This window comes from Sceloporus occidentalis, unplaced genomic scaffold (assembly GCF_023333645.1).
Source record: "Sceloporus occidentalis isolate IW3139 unplaced genomic scaffold, rSceOcc1.0.p SCAF_87, whole genome shotgun sequence".
Lineage (NCBI taxonomy): Eukaryota > Metazoa > Chordata > Lepidosauria > Squamata > Phrynosomatidae > Sceloporus > Sceloporus occidentalis.
Genome location: NW_028317067.1, coordinates 4,368,768 through 4,384,768, shown reverse-complemented (window position 1 = coordinate 4,384,768; position 16,001 = coordinate 4,368,768). Strand labels below are relative to the sequence as shown.

Sequence of the window (16,001 nt, the reverse complement as noted above, 5' to 3'; positions counted from 1 at the left end):
TCTGCGGGACGATGCCGATTTAAAGCCAATGTTCAGGGTAGATGCCCCAGTTTGGTGGGCAGTGGGGATCAAGGACTGGTTGAGGAGATCCCCTGATCACCTCTGATCTCCCCTGACCAACCCATGGAGCTGAAACTCCATTGCAGCGCAGATCTCCATCACAGCTCTCACGTGGCCACAGAGCCGAGCCAAGGAGTGCACCCGGGGGCCATTCAGACAAGGAGCGCAGCGCGAGGGGCAAAGTCTGTGCCGGCTGAATCCGGCATCAATATATTTATTAATTGGTTTCTAACCTACTTACCATACTCAGATGTTCCAGAATCTCCTTTGTCTCCTGTTGGCAAAGAAAAGCACCAGAGATTATTAAAGCAGAAGAGGTTTCCCATTTATAACGAATATAGATGAATGTAACGGCTCAACCGCTTCATTCCAGAATCAGGAGTCCATAACCAAGGAGATCCCGCTGAGGACGTTACCCCTTCTGAAACAGATTTGTACGAAGCGTGCATAAAAAGCGTAGGCGTTTTTTTGCCTTTGTTTGAAGAAATTTACCATGTTGATGCTGTTGTCCCGATTGGACAATCAGAATTTTATTTATTTCTGCTTGTAACTAAAAATTTGGAGCCCCCGGTATGCGGCAGAAATAATGTGACGAAACGCGTTGGGAAAGAGGTTCCCTCTCTGCGCCATAATACAGAAATAGCCCATCTGGGTCCGAAAACCCATAAGGACCATACTTAATGCATAGTTAAAACACTAAGATAACTTATACATTATACAGGGCCAGCTGATCCTTTCCCGCAGGAGATGATCGCTGGCGTTGCCCTTCCTGATGCATAGCGAGGTCAGAGAGACTCTCCTGCAGGCTCCATCTAGTGAATACACGGCTAGCTTTTAACCCCTTAGGGACAATGGGCGGTCCCTAAATCCATTGAAAACAATGCATTTTGAGCCTGTACATGTACGGGCTTTATCATTAAGGGGTTAAATATCTTTCAAATGAATCAATTCCAGCTCGTTTTCCCAGCATCTCCCTAAAATGTACATCTGCCGATAAAACACAATTTTCTGAAATGTACATAAGCGGCGAACAAACCTTTTGGCCCTGGGGGTCCAACTTTGCCAGGTTAACATACAGATCCTTTAAGCCCTAAAATAAAAAAAAATAGCAATTTAAAATATATTTATATCATCGCTACTTTCCTGTATGCCTTCGTTAGTAATTAAATTATGGGTAATTTAGTGGGAATTCTACAATAATGCAGTGAAAATACGGCTGTGCTCCGCACTCACCTCGCTCTCCCGACAAACCGGCTTCTCCCTTTTGACCAGGAGATCCAGGGAAGCCGGGACATCCTCTGAGAATAGCCAGCTTGTCAGAGTCCCCAACGCCCAATATCTTCACGTCTGAGGATATAAGAGTTACTAGTCAGAGATGTGAGACGGAAGAACATGACATTAACTAGTACTAGCCATCCGGCACGTTGGGCAAGTGCCACATACTCTGCGGCAGATCGGGTGCTGCAGCATGATATGCTGGACCAAATACTACCCGAGCATGAAAATATAGCGGGTGGCGCGCATATTCAGCCGCCAGCCAAACTTATGCCATCAGGCGGCCGCTGGCCTTAAAGAGCCGGGACCGTTTCCCACCTTTTAAATTTGAGCGGTTTAGATCAAAACCGGGAAAAGTTTTCACAATAGAATTTTACCCAACGTTACGCTTTCACATTCTATATTTTGTCACTTTAAGATTGTTCAGGAGGGACTCAAAGTCCTTTCCTCCCCTGAAAGAAAAAAAAAAGAAAAGTCCGGGGCTCTCGTGGCCGGGATGTGGGGTGATGAGCTGATTATCATTGAATTGTCTTTTTCTGTCTAATCAGAACTATTTTATTTATCCTAATGTATTACAAAGAACGGCACTGCGTGCGGATGTCGGGCTGTGTAAGCTTAACGCAAGCGAGCCAACGCCATAAATACATTTCATTCATACAGGGGTCCTGTAATCTCTTTGTAATCTAACATCAAAGCTTCATAGTTATCATCTAACCCCACGGGGGGCAGATTCTCAGGGTCACACAGTCTGGATTCCTTCCTATTCTACACTGCTGTGATTATACACATATATATATATATATATATATATATATATATATATATATAGGTATGTTATGGTTGATATCCCTGCTTGAATGCAGGTGACTGAATTAAGAGTATCTTTACTCGATGGTATTAAAGCTGTTTGTTTTACACGTTAGGGGAGTCACTGCATAGAATCCTTATGATGGTTGATTAGAGCCAAATACCTCTCCTTCCCTGTGTCTTAACTCTTTATAGATGAATATGTCAGTTGGTAATATTACAGGAGAGGGAGAGAGGGGGAGAGGGAGAGAGGGAGAGGGAGAGAGGGGGAGAGAGAGAGGGGGGAGAGAGAGAGAGAGGGGGAGAGAGAGAGAGGGGGGGAGAGAGAGAGGTTTAATGGGAAGGCTTTTGATTGGTTGATTTGAATTATGTATTGTGAAGTCTCCCCCCCCCCCGACCATAATAAGGTAATTCCATGGTCGCATGGGGTCTTTACCGAAGATTAAGACAATATTGACCAAGCAGTAAAGATCATGTTAAGATATCTGTTGTCTTTGTCTGGGTTTTATCACTCTGTTCCTGAAATCCCGAGACAGTTTGGTGCCGTCTATTTGCCTTCAGCTATCAAAGAAACACAGAATCTACTGGCAAATATTATTTTCTTGAAAACCATTCAACATTTTAACCACCCTCTTCCGAACTCTCCCAAATAATGCTTTCTGACCGCTACATATTAGTGATTTGTATGTTATATTAGCCCAGTGTACTAGTACACCAACATCCTGACATCATATTCCCTTGTGGTAAACAATAGAATGACTCAGTCTTAGCCACCCAGCCTGACTTTTTACCCAATGAAAGTCTCCAGAGGAAAGGTTTTCACAGACATGCAGGACATTACCATTAAGGATCAGCTCAGTGTTTTGTTTGAGCATATATTACCCGACTGGCAGCATAAAGATCAAAAAAAAGGTAGTTCATTGGAATAAAGGGCACCTAAACCTTTTACCAGATATTCTGCAAATGGTGGAACTCCAGACAGAACGTCCTATAAAATTCCTATAAATTGTAACATTTACATTTCTTTATTAGTTGTTTAAATCAATGTGCAAAAAAATACAATTAAATAAACACAATTTGTATATATATATATATATATATTTAGATACCAATAGATTTCATAACCCAAATATAAAATGCCTTACATACCCTATACAGATCAAAAGTCAATCTTTTTTTTATGATTTAATATTAATATAATTATATATATTTATTGAACAGCATAAAACTTTTTAAAAATAGACCATTATACTTTAAATGTTTGAAACGGGTGAGCAGATCAGGCATCCAGCATTTCTTTTTGTCCTTCAGACGCGATTTCCTTGGAAAGCATTTTTCTGTAATTCAGTATGTCCTTTACGTCTTTGTACGCCAAAATTTCCTCGATCGATAGCCTCTTAATGCCGTCAACACTCGCCGACGGTTGGCCGTGCAAACCCCGAAGCAATTCCAGAGCTACCTCCACAGACTTTTGTAACGTGACGCACCCGGGGAAGATCCTGGCGTTCCACAGACTCAGGGACTTCTCGTCTCCGGAAAACAAACGATCGGAACTTCCAAGGCCCCAGACCTCCAAACATTCCAAGAAGTTCCTTCCAAATATCTGGAACACGGCAAGACACGGGTCTTTGTATCCAGTACGCTTTGAATGACGCATACTTTCCCGTTTTCATCTCGATCTGGAAAGATGCTAAAAACGCTGGACTGAAACCCAAGTTCGGCCCCGAGGACGGGGTCATCAGTTAAGTGATAGATATATTCTTCCATGGTTCCTACGTGGTAGAACTTTGACTTATTCAACGCTATCACCGTAAAAGGTGTTCCTCGCAGGAGAAAGTAGATCTTTTTTCGGACTTCGATTAATTTGGATTCTGCCTTCGAAACGTTAGCGGTGTTTTCGGTGTACTCCAAAGTAGCGTCGGGGCCGAGGGCCTGTAAAAAGTCCCCGTATGCGTCAATCTCACACCCAACGTCCCCCAATTCTTGGAAGAATCCAGTCAACAATTTAGCTGTCCCGTGATCCATGTAAAACAAACTATCCGTATAAACCACTTCCGAGGCGAGATGAGGACCTGAACAATCTCCTCGGGTGTTTACGGCTCCTGATTGCCATATCTTTTGAATGGAAGGCTTATGTAGGTAAGATGCGCAGGTTCTATATTCCAGGTCTTGGTACGCGTGACCCGGTGGGTCTAGGACAAACACTCCATGAGTGGTACCTATGCTTAGCGTTGATGGATGAGCTAAAGCAATAATCCCGTTTCGGTCAAATCTTACTTGGAAATCCCCGCCGCTGTACAGCTCAATGTCGTCCGCACAGGTAACCACCACCCCCGGGTTCATATTCCCCGGAAAATCGACATATAGAGCTAATTTGAGCTCCAGTATTTGGTAAATCGGGTTTCCAAGAGGCAAGGCTGTGAATATTTTCCCCAGTGCGCTTGCATTTGGTAATTGTTGACTATAACCACCTGCAAAAGAAAAAGAATAAAAGGACAAAACAGTTTAACAACTTGTGTTAACCTTTGTCATTAGTCCTCTTCAATGGATGTTCTCAGGATCTTCTCGTATGACCACAAGTAAGGGGACTTTTCTATATTTTTTATCCATGTATGTATCTTTTGGCCAGAGCCTTGTTACCCAAAGTCCTGGTACCCCTAGAAACAATTCTGGGTATTACTACCCCTTTATTTACCCTGCCAGCCTGATAGGGCGAGCAGGCAAAGCTCGGGGGACTCCATAGATGACCTGGCGGTTAATCAGAAATTCGTTCAGCGGTTTTATTTACGGTCACGTGACGTCACGTGACGTACGGCTCTTTTGATCCTCCAGGGCGTATCCGCAGAACTCCTGGGTGTGTACCATGTTGCATGAATTTTTAAACAGTTCCTGAATTTTGAAACTTCCCGCATGCACCATAGGTGGTGAGTGGGTGTGGTCTTGTGGAGGCCACGCCCACCGCAGCCCATTTTCATGTATGGCCACCCACTCAGTACACCCTGTGCCTACTTACGGCATATACCCCACCTTTAAATCATTTTTTACTTTATATTTAGGGGCATATAGAGACGTCTTGTTTTAACCTCTGTCCACCCAAAAAGTGCCCCAGCATTCCTTACATGGAGAAAGCGGAGCTTTCATCCCAGGCCCCACCCTTAGGAGGTCCCCGCTCTCCTTCATACAGGTATGAGAAAAGTGATGATATATGATGTCATACTCTGCACATCATAGACTGTACTGGCACTGCCTCCTACCATGGCTTCCTCCCTGTTTTAGTCCGTAACTGTATTCAGGCCATGATTGGTGAGTAGGGACCTCATTTTATACCTGATTTTATACCCTCCATTTTATAGATTAGCCTCTTATTGTATAAATCACATTTAACAGAAACAAAAAGTGAGAACTGTTAGTGAAAGAGCTTTGTTTTCATAGGATTTTTTTTCTTTTTGTAGACCCAACCATGGATCCATACCCACACCAGTTTGCCACTGCCCTCTTTTCCTTTTTGTATCACTTGGCCAGTTATGACGCTGGCGGAGAAGCGCTGGTTTCCTGTGGCATGATGGAAGCACTTCTAAAGGTATGCCGGTGGGAATGTTTTATGCTAACCTACCATTTCCGTATTGCTGGCTTTTTCAGGGTAAACTTGTAGTATGTGCAAGGTATTCATAGCAAGGCTTGAGTCGAAAGATCCTTTAGATGTGCCGTTGTGGCCATAGCTCTCCACATTTCTCTATGCTGAAAAATATATATATATATATGTATCTTTGTACATCTCAGGTGATCAAGTTCCTTGGTGACGAGCAGGACCAGATCACATTTGTGACGCGAGCTGTGAGAGTTGTTGACCTCATTACAAACTTGGACATGGCAGCCTTTCAGTCCCACAGTGGTCTGACCATATTTATTTACAGATTACAGGTGAGTTCACAACAGTTTTTTTCAAGGGTTAACACTTCTCATCTAAGGCTTTGCTCATGCGTTATATTAAAGTCCTTTGGATTCCATGGTCTTTTCAAACCCTGTTTCAGTTAATGTTCTGCAGTGTTCTAAAGCTTGGATTTTAATCAAAAGACCATGCTTTAAAAAATGTTTCATTGGCAAGACACTAGCCCACTTGATACCTCTTTTTGTGTCACACGCCAGAATTAAACTCCCCCTGACAAATGAGTAAAGTAAAACTTGTCCTGATTGATGTTTAACTACAATCAGGAAATATTTAGATTCCTAATGATCCTCCTTTTGCTTTAGTTATAACTTCTGTGTTTAGCACAGTATAAGTAGTAGATCTCTTGTTAGGACACCAAGTTAGTCTTTCTTATAGCCAGTGTGCCTTTTCAATTGTAGCATGAAGTTGACCTGTGTAGGAAAGAGTCCCCATTTGTCATCAAACCAAGAAACCAACGCCCTAGCACTGTTCAGGAGGGTCAAGAGATGGAGACAGATATGGAAGGTAAGACATTTAAAGCCTTTTCATTTTTTTATCCTTGAATACTTCTTGGAGAGTTTGAGGCTTTTGTTTTAGCTTACAAGAATCACTGTAGTTCCTCTTTTAACATTCGTATTGCAAGACCTGATTAATTTTTTCTGATTAACCCCAATAGAGAAAAGCATGTTTTAATATGTTTAAAATATCTACAAAGTTCTGAGATTGAGAAGTACCTGAAGTTTACATTCTACTTGATTTTAGTTACTGATGTGGCAATGGAGGCCAGTCCTGGACCTTCCACTTCTGCAGATTCGCGTCCTCCTGGTACAAGCTTCAGCACTGGGAGTGTAGGGTCTACCCGCTCAGGTAACTGACCGGACTTTTAAGTTCCTGTTTTTTTTATTTTATTTTTTCTGCCTAAATAAGGGCCCCCAAAGTGCATTTACTTCATTTCTGATTGTATTTGATGTTGCAGGAGTGCAGTGCATTCCCCAGAGAGCAGCTCTCTTGAAGTCTATGCTGAATTTCTTGAAGAAGGCAATTCAGGATCCAGTCTTCTCAGATGGTATTCGTCATGGTAGGTCTTCATAAAATGGTTGACAAATTAGTGCATGACATAAACTGACCATGAAACCGTATGTGTGTAAATATAAACTCATTGGAACCCCCATCTACATCAAAATTATTCTGTACATCTGTTGGCACACTTATTGCTTATGCATCACTAACATCATATTATTTTCAGTGATGGATGGAACTCTTCCCACATCCCTGAAACACATAATCAGCAATGCCGAGTACTACGGCCCTTCCCTTTTCTTACTTGGTAAGTAAACCCAGGTCCTGCACCTTTTTTATTATTTGTGAATTTAGTGCTTTATCAGTGAGTAACGCTGCTAGCCGTTCCAATAAAACAATGGAGCTGAACTGTAAGCCCCTCTGCTGGGAAGATTCAGGACTATAGATAAATGTGTAAGCAGTGATATTATACATTGGGATGTGGTCATCAGTTTGGTTCAGCGTGAAACCTGTAGCTTGAGAACTGTTTGGGATGGAATCGCTATGTGTTTCAAATAAAAACAGCATACTTGCTTCATTTAATGAGAACTGCAGTGGATATTGACCCAGACTATTTGTGCCGTTTGACTGACTCTTGATTTTTGTGTTCTTTCTGTAGCTACTGAAGTAGTAACAGTGTTTGCGTTCCAAGAGCCGTCTTTACTGTCTTCTCTTCAGGACAATGGCTTAACAGATGTGATGCTTCATGCTCTCCTTATCAAAGATGTAAGTCATTAAACTTCAGAGTCATCAGAATATCAAGCTGCCCAGTTCAGCTGTATTTTATCTGCCCCAAGAGTGACCAACATGACAACATGTTTTTTAATTATATCTAATAACCTGATGAAAATACTTGTGTGCTATCAAATTTTATATCGGTGACCATAAAAACCCGTTGGTTAAATAACTTTTTGTTTAATTGTAATGCATATCATAAAATACAAGATTTAGTAAAGAAAAACTTTTGGGCAACAAATTGGGCTAAACACTGATATCCTTCAGCATTAAGTTTTCAGTTTAATTTCCCTTTGAAATACTAGGACGCCGTTTTGTGTTTTTTTTGTTGCAGGTTCCGGCCCAATGTCTTCAGTGCCCTGTGTCTAAATGCCCGGGGCTTTGCAGTCCTTTGTGCAATGTCAACCTTTTGAACGGCTTTTCAAAGTATTGCTTTCACCCGATTACCTCCCTGCCATGAGGAGGCGGAGGAGCTCAGACCCTCTAGGTAAGACTACGCTGACCAACCGGCGTTGCAGAAAAGACTGACCAAATTCTTCCATGAGAAAAGGACTATTTAACGACTCGTAGACCACGACACCTTGGATGTTTGTTTTGCGTATGCAGGCTGTCCCCCCTACTCATTGTGCATGTTTTGTGATAGATTACTGACCCTTTCTGGTTTTATAATCCTGATTCTGGTTTTCCTTGATGGGAGACGTGGTGCTCATTTGGACGGTCTTTACTTATTCTTATGCATTAAGGTTTCTTGGCTTAAAATACCTTTTGTTCAGTTAACTGGTGTTTCCATTTAGCAGCTCCAGTGTTTCCCATTTGTTTCCACATGTTTGCCCCCTAACCAGAATGAGATGGCACCCCCCAAAATTCCCTAACCCTCCTCTAACCCCTGCTGAAGAGACCTGCATGCAGCGTAGGTCAGCGCTCTTCAGGTCTGTAGCCGAGGGATTAAGAGGCCCGTGGTCTCTTCCAGCTTTGATCTCTCTCCGGTCTCCTGCAGGCGATACAGCCTCTAACCTGGGCAGTGCTGTCGATGAACTGATGAGGCACCAGCCCACACTAAAAACCGATGCTACCACCGCTATTATTAAGGTAAGGTGTTTGCATGTCCCGGTGGGGTTTGTAGGGCGCTTCCTAGCAGGGGGTTATCGACTTGTTTAAATATTGATTGTTTTATGTTCTTGCACAGACTTGGAACATTCGGGTTTCCCTTTGCCATTTTCTAGATCCTCTTAAGTGTTTAACCATTTGGATTTGCGTCTGTTTTGTTGGAGATTAACAAATTGACTCATAGTCATGGATACTGGGCATGCATGTCTTCAGTCTTTTTTGCATTTTTTTATTTTTTTTTAGATTTTAGAAGAAATATGCAATCTTGGTAGGGACCCGAAGTATATTTGTCAGAAGCCATCAATTCAGAAAGCTGACGGCACGGCCACAGCTCCTCCACCACGTTCGAACCACGCGGCCGAAGAGGCTTCTAGCGAGGACGAGGAAGAAGAGGAGGTTCAAGCAATGCAGAGCTTCACTGCAAACCAACAGAGCGAAGTTGAGCCAAGTCCGCAGTAAGTTTACCATGTGTGCTGCTAGCTCTGGAGTTGTGACCTGTAAGCTTTGTTCCAGACTTCATATCAGACATTAATCTGTTATTAATCTGGGTTAAACTAAGATAATTTATAATAAGAGACTCATATCTAATAAGCTTGAATTTTTATTCTTAAGTTCTTGCTGGACCTCATATGTTAACTTGCCTTTTCTCTCATAGTGTTGTGGGAACTGAAGAGAGAATCCCGATTCCTCTGATGGATTATATTCTCAACGTGGTGAGTTTAGAAATAGTGTAATAGAGCCGATGTGTAAGAGCGCAGGGCTCAAGGGCTCCCGATTATAGCCCACAAATTTACAACCCTGATTTTAACCATTTTGGTACAATATTGGACCAAAGATTTTTAAATAATGTTTCAGTAAAATTTTATGCGAAGCTACTCATATCTGTGAATTTTCCAAATGACTTGAAAAACTTACCAATTCACAGATGAAATTTGTGGAATCCATTCTAAGTAATAACACAACGGACGATCACTGTCAGGAGTTTGTGAGTCAGAAGGGTCTCCTGCCTCTGGTCACCATCCTTGGTCTGCCCAATCTACCTATTGACTTCCCTACCTCTGCTGCCTGCCAAGCTGTGGCAGGTGTCTGCAAATCAATATTGGTAAGTAACATTTGTTTCCATTTATTCTAATACGTGGTTGTTAAACACCAAGCCTTGATTGACTCAGACAGATCAATCTGGACCACCTGCAGAAATGTCTAGAAATCCTAGCCTACTTGCAGCCAATGGGGTTGTAGCTAAAAATCATTGTGCTGGATGACCCAGCGAGGGTTCTCCTAAAAGAGAAAAAAAAAACCCCCAAAAATACTGGTCCAAATCTACGAACGAATAGCTGTACTGCCACAAAATGCTGTAATACTTGGGCAACCTGTCAGCCCAGTACTATATTATGGGCAGGCTAGCTGGACAATGTCTTTGATGTTTATATTCTCGGTAGTTCTGTTTTTTGTTAATGGCCAGAAAATAAATACAAGCAGAAGTTCCAGGACTGTTAATAGACAACATCTCCCCTCTTTCTAGACTCTGTCTCATGAGCCTAAGGTTCTCCAAGAAGGGCTTCTCCAGCTGGACTCCATTCTTTCCTCGCTGGACCCATTGCATCGGCCTATTGAGGCCCCCGGTGGCTCAGTGCTGTTAAGGGAGCTGGCATGTGCTGGAAATGTAGCAGATGCCACTCTGTCTGCTCAGGCTACCCCCCTACTCCACGCATTAACTGCAGCCCATGCATACATCATGATGTTTGTACACACGTGCAGAGTGGGACAGGTAAGGGCCCCGACCGGATGGGTCTAAACATTTTGTTTTCATGTTTTCCGAGGCAGCGGTGTTGCTTTTGCGTGCTCTTAATTGCCATATTTCTTTTATTCTCCACAGAGTGAGATCCGTGCCATCTCTGTCAACCAGTGGGGTTCTCAACTGGGTCTCAATGTTCTGAATAAGCTGAGTCAGCTGTACTGCTCTCTTGTTTGGGAAAGCACTGTTTTGCTGTCTCTCTGTACTCCTAACAGGTACGCGCATGTGATTCTTCTGTTTCCCATACCCAGAACTGTTTGCTTTTCATAGTGTTTGTGGTCAGAAATCTACATTTGAGTCGAGGTTCTGCCATTTACTTACCAACCTTGTACTTTTTTTGACAGCTTGCCACCTGGCTGTGAGTTTGGTCAGGCAGACATGCAGAAGTTGGCTCCCAAAGAGGAGAAGGCAGCAAGTGCCTTGCCCCAGGGAACAAAGAGGGCAGGTATGTTTTCTGGTTCAAACCTGGCCCGGTGCCATGACATATGGCAATTAAGTAACATATTTAAGTAAAATATTTTATACACAAGGCCACATATCCAGGGTATAATAAGTATTTCTTTAAGACATCTATGCACAGTTGTCTTGGATATTAGGCATCTACAATATTGTTGCATGGTTTCATGGATGACTTTCACTATATTTCTTGTATAAAAAGTTAAATATTTTATGCAGAAGTGCATATTTTAATATAGTGTATAGTGTATACTCTATATGTATAAGCCATCGTATCTGTGTTACAGAAGGTGAACCCAAGGTGAGTGCTGTCGGTGAGGAAGCCACCGGCTTACTAGAAGGTATTGGACTTGATGGGGATGCGTTGGCGCCCATGGAAACAGATGAACCCAGCGCGTCGGACCCCAAGGGGAAACCAAAGATCACCCCAGCAATGGCTGCCAGAATCAAACAGATTAAACCATTATTAGCAGGTATTTATAAAATATGTTTTACATGGAAGTAGTTTATTAAATTACGTATCGATTTAGATTTTTTTTTTTTTTATAAGTTTATAAAAATACATGCTGGGTATGATAGGGCTGATCTTGATGAACCTTCAAATAGTTCATAAAGCTTGTACCTGCTATACTTGCCAAAAAGTAGAGTACACTAACAGAAGCATGGATATGAACCTTAAGCAGAAATCTAATATGTAGAGCACAATATAACATCATTTTTATTTTGATTTATTTATTCATATTTATGTTTTTATTTTTTTAGCATCTTCGCGGCTCGGTCGTGCCCTGGCTGAACTTTTTGGCCTACTGGTCAAACTCTGTGTTGGGTCTCCTGTGCGCCAAAGGCGAAGTCACCATGCACCCAGCACCACCACAGCCCCGACCCCAGCCACGCGCTCTACGGCGTCCGCACTCACAAAGTTACTGACGAAGGGACTTTCGTGGCAGCCTCCTCCATACACACCAACTCCCAGGTTCAGGTTTGTGCTACACGGGTCTCGTGACAAGCTTGCTTTGTATTAATCTCTTAACTGAAGGATGTTGGATTTTGGGTGGTGATTTGGTTAATTAGAAATAGTAATAGGCTGGTAAATATAAGATGTCTCTTTAAATTTGATTTGTCTAACATTGTACATCTGTGTTGTTCAGGTTAACCTTTTTTATCTGCTCCGTTGGCTTCACCTCTCCCATGTTGTTTGACGAGAGGAAATATCCGTATCATCTTATGCTGCAGAAATTCCTCTGCTCCGGAGGACACAACGCTCTCTTTGAGTAAGTGAGCCGCCTGCTACCTGTAGCGACTCACGGGAGACAGAACAAAGACTTTCCGAGGCTTCAGAAATATATTTTGCTTTAACACGTTCCAAATGGGGAAGTTACATGTTTTTGTTTTCATATACTTCAACGTCACATTTCCCATCATGCACCTGACTTCTACCTGCTACTGGCTGATTTTTAGAACGTAAATGGTGAAAAAGTATGTTTACATTAGTGTAATTGGCCAATACATTCCCAACACAGTGACTACTTTTATACTTGTTAATAGAATGTTCCTTGATTTAATGTCCATATGAAACATCTGGAAGCATCATTTTGAAAAACTAGAACAACGTACACTTTCACTCTAACACATTTGTTTTAAAATTTAGAACCTTTAACTGGGCCCTCTCTATGGGTGGCAGAGTGCCGGTGTCGGAGGGCTTGGAACACTCTGATCTGCCGGATGGCACGGGGCGAATTCCTGGATGCTTGGCTTATGCTGGTGGAAAAGATGGCAAATCCTACCACAGTCCTGGAGTCTCCTCACTCCCTGCCACCAACCAAGTTACCCGGAGGACAGAACTACCCTCAGTTCAGCTCATTGCGCTTCCTTGTAGTCACGCAAAAGGTAAAAATTACACCTTTCCTGCTGCTGTTGGGATATGGTATCTACCTGCGCCTTGGAATCTTTGTTTGGCTGTGATCAGTGTACCTAACAGTATTCCATATTTTGTCGCTTACAGACAGCCTTCACCTGCATCAAGAACCTTTGGAATAGAAAACCTTTAAAAGTATATGGTGGTCGTATGGCTGAGTCCATGCTAGCTATCTTATGCCACATACTGCGAGGGGAGCCAGTGATTCGTGAGCGGCTGAGCAAAGAGCGTGAGGGTAGTCGGGAAGAAGAGGGTCAGCAAGACAAAAGTGGAGCGAGGCGAGAGCCTCAAGTGAACCAGCAACAACTTCAGCAGGTGGGAGTAGTACTTTATTTTCTTGTCTGCGGCAATCTTGGCCTTAAGTAAACCTTTTACATTGTAGCTGTCAGCTGAAATTGGAACAAGTGTTGTCAGCATGCTGCTTCTGCTGATTAGACTGAATGCCGTCTCCTAACCATACAATCGTCTCTCTATAGCTCATTGATATGGGATTCACGCGGGAACATGCCATGGAAGCTTTGCTTAACACCAGTACCATGGAGCAAGCCACAGAGTACCTCCTCACCCACCCTCCTCCTCTCATTGGTGGAGTTGTACGGGTAAGTGTGCAGGGTGAACGTTTCCTCAACTTATTCCCCCCCCGACCCTTCACATGAGTGTGGTCCGGTTCTGCTTCCTCCTGTATCCTCATCACATCTCCTTCCCTGTCGTCCATTCCTTTCCCCTTTCTACCGCAGGCTTCTCCGTGCCGCTATACAGGTTAAATGTAGCACACACGAGTGCAGGCGGTCCTAGTCAAGTCATAGACAACTGACTAAAATTTGAAGAGGGGCAGTAGCCAGAGTAGAAAAGGTTGGCCCGTCTCCCTGTCATTGAAAGATTGGTTCCCCTGGCCGAGCTGCAGTAGCTTCCCTCTCCCCATTCTACTCCAGCGTTCCCGAGCTCCACCGGGTTCTTGATGTCTCTCCTCTGCTGGACACCCTTACACTCATGCCCTGACTCCCCATTCTGCAGAGCAGCCCAGCTCACGGGTATCTGTTGTTGCTCTGCAGGACTTGAGTATATCAGAGGAAGATCAGATGCTGAGAGCCATTGCCATGTCGTTGGACAAGATCAGGGCCAGCCGAAGACTTAACGCCGCCTGGGGCGAAGTTTAAAATGCCGCCCCCCGCCGAGGGGGGGCGGCATTATCTACCGCCCCCCACCGGTACTTACCCTTAAACAGTCCTGCGGCGAGTCTCCCTGTGCTGCCACGGTGCCGGCTTGTAATGCTGAGTGCCGGAAATTCACGTCACTTCCGGCGCTCTGCATTACAAGCCGGCACAGAGACCGAACAGGGAAACTCGCCGCAGAGGAGAGAGAGAGGGGCGCCGAGCGGGTAAGCGAAAACCACTCGTGCCCCTCTCTCTCTCCTCCGCTTAAAAAAAAACAAAAAAAAAACCGCTGGGGCGGCAAAGGTGCCGCCCCTTCTGAAGTGCCACCTGGGGCAATTGCCCCAGTCGGCTCCATTGTAGGGCCGGCCCTGATCAGACCCCCCTCGTTTTGCACATCAGCCCCCCCCCTCGTTTTCCACTTCAAACCCCCCCCTCGTTTTCCACGTCAAACACCCCCCCCTCGTTTTCCACTTCAAACAACCCCCCCTCGTTCTTCACATCTCTTACCTTTCTCTTCTTCCTTTCTGCTTTCTCTTCATCCTCTCCTTCTGGTTTGCCGCTCACTCTCAGTGCAGTGCGGCTGCGCACAGCTGTTTATGCTGAGCGCCGGGGCTGGGATATAAACGTCATATCCCATCGACCGGCGCTCAGTGACAGAGAGCACACTGATCTCCCCAACCAGTCCTGCACGCTGCAGCTGCTGATCGGGCAGCTGTGCACCACTTACAGCCCTGGGGGGGATTTCTCTATTATCGGTCCCCCACAATGATTTCCTGGAGGTGATCGATTCCCCCCCGTCCCCCCCCGGTTCTTACGCCCGTGCTTAGGACATGGGGCAGTAGGACCAGATGTCAAAGTTCAAAGTTGTGTACCAAATGTGTCATTTTACCTCCCAAACTGTACTCAGAAGATGTTGCTGAATACATTTTGGGTGTTGTTTGACAGTGACATATACCAGGAGCTGCACATCCATACCTGAAGTACAATTTGTGTAATAAAAAAACAGAAAACAAATTACTACAACAAAGTTTGACAAAGGGTGGTAGTAGAATTAGTGCATGGAAAGGGTTAAAATATTGCACCTCGTCAATGCAGAGAATACCATTGAAATGCCTGAATCCAATATATGAGATAAATCATTATGAAAGTTAAATGTGTGCAAGAAAGTTACTGGTAAACATTGGAGTCGCATAGTTGTCTGTTAGCTTCCTTAATATAATAGGTTTTTATCCATAATTACCACCGCACCACCCTTCTCTCCATTCTTAATAACAATATCTTGTTTTTGTTACTTTTCTTGCATAATTTTGGACACACTATATTAGTTATACATACGGGATCAAGCATCCAAATAAATACCTTTTTTTTATACTTCTATCTTCATGGAGTGCCGGTGTTCCTTTATTTGATTGATTTCAGCGTTGGAGTGGATGCTCCCTCTCGCTAGAGCACCCGTGTGGGATAGCTGCTTTCGCCTTGCTTTTTATTTATGTGGTCATTTTGTTTGTTATATTTACATCCGAGTAGAACCAGGGCATAGTCCAATTGTAAGGGATGAAGTTGACCCATTTTTCCCACTTGAGTTGCCTCCAATAAAGGCAGTAGGAAGAAGCAAGGCATGGAGTTTCCAGCAGAGCTTTTCACTTAGAGTCAGGCTCACAGAGTTACATACAAAGAAGGCTCTCAGAAAGGTAGTCACGTCAGGCACTC

General features: G+C 43.7%; 1 protein-coding gene and 1 pseudogene across 1 annotated transcript; one reads left to right on the top strand and one right to left on the bottom strand.

Annotated features, from left to right (window-relative positions):
* Positions 1–301: 301 nt before the first annotated feature.
* LOC149284952 (fucose-1-phosphate guanylyltransferase-like) lies at positions 302–5,007 on the bottom strand (the record flags this gene model as incomplete). Its single annotated transcript, XM_089496067.1, has 4 exons — positions 4,956–5,007; positions 3,802–4,613; positions 1,097–1,150; positions 302–334 (listed from the first exon to the last, which is right to left on the bottom strand). Coding segments are annotated over exons 1-4 (951 nt in total), but the record flags the coding sequence as incomplete, so codon positions are not given.
* Positions 5,008–5,369: 362 nt separating this feature from the next.
* Positions 5,370–14,294, top strand: LOC149284951 (E3 ubiquitin-protein ligase HUWE1-like; annotated as a pseudogene).
* The last annotated feature ends 1,707 nt before the right edge of the window (positions 14,295–16,001 follow it).